Below are 10860 nucleotides of genomic sequence, written 5' to 3' on the forward strand. Positions count from 1 at the left end.
ACACGTATAAGTGTTTTTCTGTTGGTATAATTAACAATAGATTACTTTGCTTACTTAAAATTTGTCATATAGATGTTAAATGTAATAAGATTTTATTGCACTTGACACTATATTTTTGTGAGATTTATTACTACTACATGGTTTGGTTTATGTTACATTTAATTCAATTTGGATAAATGGTATATCACTCAATTATTTTTCATAAATCAATCTTTTCTTGAATCACATTTTTATTTAATATTTATTATAGGTTAATCACACAAAAAATTTCAAAATAATTAGTAGCCATTTATTGTTTAATTTATAAAGTTTTTCATTTATTGTAATTAAGTATACAAAAAAATAAAATATAATCACTCTTCATAGATTAGTGAGTTTTTAATGTCTAATCACCTTGATATTCAAAAAGAATAATAGATCACTTTAATATTTAATTAGCACGATATTTGGAGGAAAGAAATTTAGTTCAATAATAGGATTACAAACTATTATTATGGAAGAATGGAATTGAGGAATATAACTTCTATAGAAATTAATTATCCAAAAAAAGAAAAAAGAAAAATAAATAAGATTTCGGTAAGAGTTACCCAAAAGTCAAACTTGAACATATCCCTATCAAATGTTCATTTTATTAGATAATTTACATTCATCCTCAAACATAAATCTTTGCTTTTTTCTTTTTTTTTTCTTCCTTCTTATTTATCACATGTGGGGAAGAGAGAATTTCAACCTAAATAATAAAAATTATGGGAGTAATGGACTCAACATTAAAACAGAAGATGTTTTTATTAATAAAATAATTTCCCTATTGCATTTCTCATTGTAAAGATGGATTAACATTGAATCAAGCTCGCTTGAGTTTATGTGAAACTCTAAAAGACTTTGCTCATTCATTTTTGAATTTCCAAATTGCAGTTGCTATTGAACTTTCTTTTAGAGGTTTTGTTGGATAAACTTTGTTGTTTTGACTTTAAAGTTGTATTGGCTACATTGGGGTAATGAAAAGCTTGTATAAAGAATTAATCATATCAAGATGAAGGCAAACTTAGTTGCATTCTTTACTTATATATATATATATACATTTTTTTTTTGAAAGTTACTTATATATTAAATAGAGGCAAACTTAGATATGTGTCAGATGATTTTAAATAAATGATAACGTTTGACATAAACAAAAGACAAAAAAAAAAGTACAAAACAAATAATATTTTTCTATTAACATGAATGGAGGATCAATTAAAAACATAGTTTAAATTTTTGTTGTGCAAGAACTCTTAGTATTTATTCCTAACTTTTTAGATGCATTCTATTTGTTTTTTTAAAAATCACATTTATTTGGAATGAAATCAAGTAAAATAATTCTCATCTATACAATACTTTTATTCTTTCCCAAAAAAGTAAGTCACTTTAATTTTTAATGAAAATTAATTAAAAGAATTCCAATATATTATCTATACAATAGTTTTTATGCCTTTCAGTGTTGACATTAAAAAAATTGAAAATACCCACGGGCCACACCCAAGCCCTTTAAACATTCACATCTAATTCCATAATTGTATGAAAATTCGGCAAACAAAAAGCCCATAAAACATTGAATCCAACCCTGACCTCTTTAGTTACTACTCATTTATTACACAGTAAAATGAAACAAACACGTGCTGAGTTAGGCCCAAATTCAGTCAGTGCATCCTCCTCCTCCTCTGCTCTAGGCTCCCAAATTGTATGAACCAAAAAAACAAAAGAAACAGAATAAAATAGGGTGTTTGAATTAATATTTGTTAAATAATAAAAAAAACTCACAAATAAATAAATAAATAAATAGCCACGGGCCACACCCAAGCCCAAGGCCTTTAATTCAAAGGACATTCACGCCCAAAACCCTCTTTTTATATATATATTTTTTATACTTTTTACCTTCTATTTCTAATTCTAATTCATACACAGCCATAAAAAGTAAAAACAAAATTACTGCTATATAATATAATATATTCAACTCTAAAGAAAAAAGCAGCAAGCCTCCTCAACGGCTCGACCCAGGCCAGTCAATCAATCTCTCAAATTCTCCCTACCACCGATTCCAAATCCCTCTGATATTTATTTATTTATTTATATAGATTCACCACTGCACCAGCCCTTTCTTTCTTTCTATTCTACATATTATTCTTTATGCCCTTTTTTCTTATTATTTATTTATATAAACAAAAAAGAAATTTGATGATGATGATGATGATGATGATGATGATATGTCTGACATTGTGATTGTGACTGTCACGTTGCTTTGCATGTCTTGTCATACAATTAAATAAATAAAGAAGATAGATTAGATTAGATGGAGCAGCAGCAGCAGAAGATTCAGCATTTTTCCCATCCAAAGCATCCCTTGCTTTTCAATCCAGACGACGACAGAAGGGGCTATCCTTGTTGGGGGTGCGGAGAATCAGTTTATGGACCTAGCTACAGTTGTAAAGAACCAGAATGCCCAGACTACACCCTTCGTCATAAATCATGTGCGGAACTACCCCTTGGGTTGCACCATCCCTTGCACCCAATTCATCCTCTTATTCTCTTTGACCCATGGACATATTCAGACGATGAGAAACAATTTACAAATGCGAACTCTGCAAAGAATATAAAGAAGGTGTATACACTTATCAGTGTTCCCGCTGCGACTTCAACCTTCACATCACATGCGCTTCTTTACTGCCCACTTTGGAAGCTGAAGCTGAATTGCACGACCACCCATTGATCCCCATTTGGAAGTGGATCACGTTCACTTGCGACCTTTGTGGCAAAGAAGACAAAGGTATGCCCTTCTTGTGTAATACATGTGGTTCCTGGATTCATAGAACATGTGCTTATCAATACCCACGCAAAGTCAAAGTTGTGCGTCACAAGCACCTTCTCCACCTCACCCATTCTTCTCTTGAATTCCATCAACCCGACTCCCGATTTTGTCAAATATGTGTTCGAAAAGTGGACACACGCTATGGGCTTTACTATTGCTCTAGATGCAATTTCGTTGCCCACCTTGATTGTGCTATAGCCGAGGAAAACAGGGAGGATATAGATTGGTCAAAATTTGAAGATGAGGATCCAGAGGTCGATGAGTCCATTGACTCAGCAGCACCTTACGAAGTCAAAAAATTCAATGTGGGGGATGACAAAACTCAAATAGACACAAAAATTTCACACTTTAGTCACGAGCATGATTTAAATCTTACTGATGAGGTTCAAAATAGCCAAAAATGCAATGGGTGCTCACGAGCCATTGTCCCTCCCTTTTATAGTTGTGCCAAGTGTAGCTTCTCTCTTCATAAATCTTGTGCTAATTTACCCAAGAAAAAGCGACATCCACTTCATCAACATCCACTCATCCTCATCCCAATGGAACCAAGTGAGGATTTTAGGTGTCGTGCCTGTAAGCGGGATTGTAATGGCTTCTCCTATACATGTGAAGGGTGCTACTTTAATCTCGATGTTCAGTGTAGTTTGATCTCAGACATCCTTGTCCACGAAGGTCATGAGCACCAACTTATCCTCTCTACCACAACATATCAACAGAATTGCACTAGTTGTAATTCTGAAAGTAACCAAATATTTCGTTGTACCGTTTGTGAATTTGCTCTCGACTTCAAATGCGCTACGCTACCATATACCACCAGGTACAGACAACACGAGCATCCTTTCTCTCTTTGTTATACTGTTGAAGATGACTCTAATGAGTATTATTGTGATATCTGTGAAGAAGAACGAGATCCAAAACATTGGTTCTATTACTGTGTAGATTGTAATTATCCTGCTCATCCTAATTGCATTCTTGGGGGATTCATTTTTGGGGATAACACAAATTGGAAGTTTGGGAATTCTTACGAAGCTGATTTTCATCCACACCCCCTTACTTTCATTGAGGAAACTAAGGACAACCCTCAATGCCACAATTGTGGTGATCCTTGTAGTGAGTTTATCTTTCAATGTGCCCCATGTAATTTCTACATCCACGATAGATGTTTAATGAATGGATAAATGTAATTTTAATTTTTATATCTATATTTTCCTCTCGGGTTGAGCCTTTGTTTTTATTATTTAATCTGATGTGCTATTACAGCTTTAAAAAATGGGTCTTGCTTAACTTTTATAACATTAAGTGGAATGTTAATGTGATTTTCTATTATTATTAAATCAAGTCATATTTTCATTTTATTCTTGATATTACTTACCCCTTTAAATTTGTTAAAAAATAAAACTGAGACCCCAGTCTTATTGTTAACTGAGTTTAATTTTCTACAATATATCATTGAGCCTAAAATTTGATTGACTGGTCATATGTTTTTGCAAACACCTGTAGTCAAAATCTGCTGGTCTAGTAGTAGGAAAAATGCTACATTCTAAAGATTCTATTATATTTGATCCTCTATAATTTAATGTTTAATTTTACACATGATTGTTTGAATAGTGTTTCATATCTGCTCTTATATTTTACGCATGATTGTTTGAAGCTTCTCCTATGATGTATCTTTCTTATTTTTTATCAATAGAGTTCATAATTTGACTAAGTACTGTTCCAAGTGATTGTTTGACTTGGAACAGTCTGTTGTTGCAACATAGAAGAGACTAGTTGGTTTTAGAAGTTGTACTTGTAAATTGAACCCTTCCATCGTATGGGCAGCATATTAGGATCAAGAATTATTTATTGATCGCATTGACATTTCTCCTCAATATATATGTATTGTAATAAAATGGCTAGTTGAGTTATCTAGTTGAATTGTACTCTAAGGTAATCTTCAAAACTTTGCCAGGCAAAGAGACTACTTCAAATTATGTTTGATAAGTTCTGGGCTTAGTTTAAAATGTTAGTTGGGCCTTTCCTGCTTTGAACAATGTCATTGTTATGTAGCACTACTAAAATTTCAAGGGAGAAACATTTTCTATTACCTGTGTACTTGTGTTCAAAAACCATGCTTTTGTTTCTTTTCCCTCAATTAATTTTTAAGCATTCTAGTTCTGTGATATCTGTCTAATTGTGTTGTTCTTATTATTATCTTTAAATGATACCGTGCGTATATTCCCGTTCTGATCCTCTAACTCTGTCCACTTTTTTCACTACCCAATTCTTATGTTATTTGTTTCAGTCTGTTGATGACTTTTCAATTACCATAGCTGGCATTATTTGCCACCATGAGACTAAGCGCTTGACATCTCTTAAGCTTTCCTATACTCCTCTTTTTGTTCTTAAGGGGGTGTTTAGTACATGCAATTAAACAACAGTTTTAAGCTTTTTTGGAAATATGTGTGGGGGAAAAAGTGTGTATAAATACGTGTAATGTTATTTAAAAACTAAAAACGGTTGTTTAAGTTGTGGTACCAAACGGGCCCTAAATGACTTATATTCATTTTTCAGAAGTCCTTTACTAATATTTATAGTTGACATTTTATTCTTGATATTACTTCCCACATTAACTTTATTAAAAAAATTAAACTGAGATCTCAAAGTCTTTTTGAGAACTGAGTTTAAATTTACTACAATATATCATTAAACCTATAATTTGATTGATTGATCATATGTTTTTGCAAACACCTATAGTCTGCACCTCTAGAAGTAAGAAAAATGCAGCATTTAAGCTATATAAAGTCATTCATTGTTTCATTCTAAACTTCCCTATTATATTTGATCCTCTGTATATTAATGTTTTATATTACAATTGATTCTTTGAATAAGGTTTCCTTATATATTCTAAAGCTTCTCTTATGATGTATCTTTCTCATATTTTATTGATAAAGTTCATAGTTTGATTGAGTAGTGTTCCAAGTGATTGTTTGATTTGGAGCAATCTGTTGTTGCAGCATAGAAGAGATTAGTTGATTTTAGTAGCTGTACTTGTAATTGAACCCTTCCATTGTATGGACAATATATCAGATATTTATTGGTGGCACTGGCATTTCTCTCCAAGATATATGTATTTTTAATGTGATTTCATGTTATATGGGAGTTTTCTGGCACTTAGTATGTTGTTTGGTGATTCTCATCATGTATGGTCTGATATGGTACTAATAAAGGGGTCTTGTTAATTAGATGTCCTTTTAGAATGCTTATGATGTTTGAGGATTTTTTCTTTATTTGAGTTGGGGAAATTGCATCAGTTAAGTTTGATCCATGTTAGAATTGGATGAGGTTACAAACTGCAGCTCTTAATTAACTGGATGAGTCTGGTTGTGGCTGATTTGCTTTAGATGGTGCATTTGGGTGTTTTAAACAACATTAGCTAGTTGTTGGCACATGTGTGTTTGGTTGTTGGGCATTGGGCAGTTGCCAATGATGTGACCGTTTTGGGTCATGTATGGGGTGTATCCTACTGGTACCAGTTTGGCACAAGGTCTTTGAAACATCATCTTTAATTGCATAAATTACATATATACAAGCAGGTAAGGCTCATAACTTTAAAAGTTCCAACTTTATTTTTCTGGTATTTTTGCTTATTATTTTGTTGGAATCATAATTATTAGTTATGCCTAAATTAATTCTTTGAAGGAATATGAAATTTATTAGAAATAATTGTATGTGAAAATGTAAAGCTGGACTTTCTTCTAAAAGGTGTTTACTATTTTCCTTAATCCCAATATACCAAAAATGTAAACTTTGTTTCATTCTAAGTATGAAGAAATCTTCTTGATTGAAGAGGAAAGTTGTGATGACCAAAATAGCCAATGAGGGCAAACATGCAATCTTAAAGAAGATAAGAATTGAGAAAAGCAGGCTGTGAAACCACCAAAATCAAAAACTATGGTTTTCGCCTGAATTGTTCAATTCGTTGACTTGCTTTAATTTTTTTTCCCCAATGTGATTCATTGTAGAAAGAAGTGTGCATCTTTTGAGTTTGGTAGTGGACCCACTGGAACATTGGAGATGTAATGTCACCATCCAGGTAGAGATAGCTCCATCACCCATTTGTTGACTTGAGTAACATTGTAAGAGTTTATAATCAAAGTAAAAGAATATACTATTATTTATTTAAATTGCATACAGTTTTTATGACAAGAATTTGAAAGCAGCTATCTTCTTTAACCTGAGATGGGGGGAAGAGTTGTGAACAATTCTGTAATGGAGAAACTTCTTTATGACCTTTAATAATGGTTTGTTATTTATCTAGCTCAGCATTTCTTTATTGTTGCAAATGAAGATGGCATGTATTTGTGTAATCTTTTAGTTCTCCACTTCATAACTGGTGAGCTCTGAAGATGCAAAAACTGATTAAATTTGAAACAATTGTACAACTTGAGGATTCATTTTATAACCCTATTATGTGTAACAATCAAGGTTGAATTTTCAGAGTTCTTCAATCAACAATTCTGGTTTTCAAGTTGGATGCTTGTGGATAACAGATTATGATAGTACCCCACAGCTAATTGTTTTACCCGTTGAGGATCCTATTCCCAGGAGACTGCAACATACACTTCTGCACAACATATAATTTCAATTTACCATACTCCACTTATCAAAAATTTACCATACTCCACTTTTTTAGCCAAATTCCCATATATTTCTATATTTTTATTTCTCAATATCTTCTTCACAGCCTTTGGCTTAATACAAACTAAACATAGGGACCCCATAAACATCCATACTCCAAGGCTCTAAGCTTTCTTAATCCAATCTAAGAATTCTCCAATCTTGAATTGCAACATCAGCAGTTGGGCTGCAAAATTTACAGTACTATTCTCTTTGGGTCCACCTAGTGCTGAAGGCCCTACAGTGTTAAGCTCTTTCTTGCCCGGTCTAAATCCAGCTCAAAATTGACAGTTATGCCGCTCTCACCCACATTCCTAACAACTTTACCTGCTAAAAACTCATCCCTACTCTCCTCACCTGGCCTGTGTGCTGCACTATCTATCCTCCTTGCAGGAAACCTAGCCATTGATGAGCCAAGTAAATTTACATCTTCTTTAGCCTTTCCATTCTGTACTTGTGTTCAAAAAACCATGCTTCAGTTTCAGTACAGTCCAATTTTGTTATTAATATTTTTTTATTATAAAAATGATGCTATATGGAATATGCCTATACTGATCATCTAATTCTGTCTCCTTTTATTTCTACCCAATTATTATGTTCATATTTGTTTCAGCCTACTGATGACTGGTAATTACCATACCATGCATTATTTTCTACCATGAGACAGAGTGCTTGGCATCTCTTGAGGTTCTCTACATGCCTCTTATAGTTTTTAAATGGCTTATATTCATTTTTCAAAAAGTCCTTTACTAACAGTTATGATTTACAGGACTCCTATTCAAACTTTCCTGATACTGTTTTAGAGGTACCATCTTCTCCCCTCACATTTTAATTTAGATTAGGTTCTTGTTTCTTAGGACATCTTTTAGCACATAGGCTTCTGCATATCCCAACATATATATAGGTTTTAATCTACTTCATGTGGGATGGCATTGCTTAAATAGTAATCAACCTGATAAGAGCTAACTACTGCTATCGCCTATCATCCAACCAGTGACATCTCTCCTTATCTACTTTTTTGTTTGTGCATTACTGTTATACTCTATTTGGTTCTTTGGAAAATAAAGAGATTGTTTGATATAAACTATGTTTTTAAATATAATTTTCAAAAAAAAAAAAATTCTTTTAATATTTTCCTTGGGTTTATTTTAGAACAGTTCTTCTAATTTATCTAAATTTACCCAACAAATTGGATTCGTAGAAGTGCCAGAGTTGGCCACTGATCTGATAAATTTATCAGAATGTGAGGCACAATTATGGTTGGACATATAGTTGACCAAAATGTGAGGCGTTTCCGGGAGCATTTGAGAGCTTCTCTTTCACTTAACCTGTCTCCAATTTCTCAAGAGACAAGGAAATGGGCATGCCCAAACCATGGAGTCATTAAAATTAACTGTGATGCAGCTGTAGGATCAGACAAATCCTTTATAGCTATTGTCACAAGAGATTGTAGAGGGGAATTGGTTTTTGCCCATACCAAGCAGGTAGAAACTAACATCCCTGTCCAAGCAGAAGCAGAAGCAATTAATTGGGCCTCTCAGCAAGTGATCAGCCACAACATCAGCCAAGCATTAACTGAGAGCGATTCAAAAGTGTGCATTGAGGCACTGCAAGAACTAGACTCCCATGTTCCTTGGAGGATCTCAACTATAATTTCAGATACATTAAGGTTGAAAGCTCTTTCACATAATTTGAAGTACAGCTGGGTTCCTAGAGATTTGAATAGAGCTGCTCATGTTCTTGCAAAATGGTCCCTTAAGAATTGCCTAGCTGGTATTTTTATTTTAGGCTCTGCTCTTTCTGTTTTTGCTGATGTAATTCTTCTTCAGCAGAACCTTAATATTGATATGTAGCTGTTGTTTGTTTTGGTTTCTGTTTTGGAATAAAAGTTTTTCGGCCTTCCATTGAAAAAATAAAATAAAATTAAGGTTGAATTTAAGGAGCGCTTCAATAATCAATTTTGGCTTTTCAAGTTGGATGTTTGTGGATAACAATAATGGGTCATTCACGGTCTATTATCTGGCTAAGATGTTGGTACTTACAAGAAGGGTGAGTTAATATTTGATGGGAAGGCCTAAGATAGAGAAGTAAGATGGACAATTGAAGCATGTGATAGAATATGATCAAAATTGCTTGAAGCAGAATGCTTTGAAGAAGGAACCAAAAAATCTTATACTAGATCTGAATCTGATTAATGTGGTTGATCAACACAGGAATAATGGAGAACAAGATCCATGCTTCTCTTAAGTCTATCTACTTGGCACAGAGTCTTCAAGTTTGGATGCTATAATAGCCTGGATAATTCAAGGTCAGCTTTGTGGGAGAGTGATGAAGATGGGTTTTATTTTGATGGAAACATCAAAGATGGTGGAATTGGATAGCAATTTAAGAAACAATGGTGCAGACCCTTACTTGGCAATGAGTTATAGCTCAATTTAGTGGCTGCTTCTCAATGCTCCCATAATGAGACAAAGGACATTGTGGTTGGCAATGAGTTATAAGATGCTAAACTTATTTATATTGGGACCCATTCTTTGTCCCTTTTGTTTTCTTTCCAATTGCTTGTATCTAATTAAACTTATTCGTGTAAAGGCTTCCTGTGTCATGCCATCTTGTAGGTCACTAGAATCACTACTCTAGATATTAGTTGACACAGATTTATCATTAGTCATGGAAATTCTACTTTTTGGATCAATTGTTAGTTTGCTCAGGATAATTCTATATCTCCTGAGCCTTTACTTTATTTTTAAGCCATTATTTATAGTCTTTGAGAGATGGGGAGAGGTTACGGAACCAACTGGCCTTCATTTGGAGCACCGGCTATAGTATATGATCACAGTACAAACTTTCTGTTGGTCATACCTATGTTACCGAGCTTTAGGTTGTGGTTTTTGGGTTATTCATTTGTACAAATTTTGAACTTCATTCTGCCTCCTTATTGTCATTTCCTTTTGGTCATATTCCAGTCAATTTTCCTTCTTTTTGGGTTACACTCTCTTCCTTTTTTCGCAGATATGCGGATGCAGATGGTCTTTTATTCTCCAGTGGGGTTCATTAACAGCATTTTAATATAATGGGTGGAAATTTAGAGAAACAATGTTTTCAACATCCTATTGTCAGTACCTTCATTCTTACACTCACATTCTTTAGGAAATCTTGTTCTCTTTTATTTATTTATTTTTAATTTTTGGGGGGGTTTTGACTTTTGAAGTTAAATCTCTATATTGTGTTATTTTTTGTTCATTTTCTTTCCTATTCACAATCAATACAAGTTTAACGTGTTGGAGTACATTAATATTAAATAATTAAAATGAATAAGTGTTATAACATAAATGTAAAGATATGAGAGTGAATGT

The 10860-nt window shown here is 33.3% G+C and overlaps 1 protein-coding gene and 1 long non-coding RNA gene across 2 annotated transcripts; both read left to right on the forward strand.

Moving 5' to 3' along the window:
• Nucleotides 1-1879: 1879 nt before the first annotated feature.
• LOC142627553 (uncharacterized) lies at nt 1880-4047 on the forward strand. Its single transcript, XM_075801433.1, has one exon. The coding sequence runs from the start codon at nt 2806-2808 to the stop codon at nt 4021-4023; it is 1218 nt and encodes a 405-aa protein (XP_075657548.1). The 5' UTR covers nt 1880-2805; the 3' UTR covers nt 4024-4047.
• A 3999-nt stretch (nt 4048-8046) lies between these two features.
• LOC142627240 (uncharacterized) lies at nt 8047-10564 on the forward strand. Its single transcript, XR_012842794.1, has 3 exons — nt 8047-8191; nt 8274-8309; nt 10517-10564. It is a non-coding gene; the product is annotated as an uncharacterized LOC142627240 (long non-coding RNA).
• Nucleotides 10565-10860: the final 296 nt, after the last annotated feature.

The sequence above is a fragment of the Castanea sativa genome, chromosome 3 (genome assembly GCF_040712315.1).
Source record: "Castanea sativa cultivar Marrone di Chiusa Pesio chromosome 3, ASM4071231v1".
NCBI classification, from domain to species: domain Eukaryota; kingdom Viridiplantae; phylum Streptophyta; class Magnoliopsida; order Fagales; family Fagaceae; genus Castanea; species Castanea sativa.

Coding starts and splice junctions, on each gene's coding strand:
- LOC142627553 (XM_075801433.1), top strand. CDS start 2,806: ATGCCCTTCTTGTGTAATACATGTGGTTCCTGGATTCATAGAACATGT.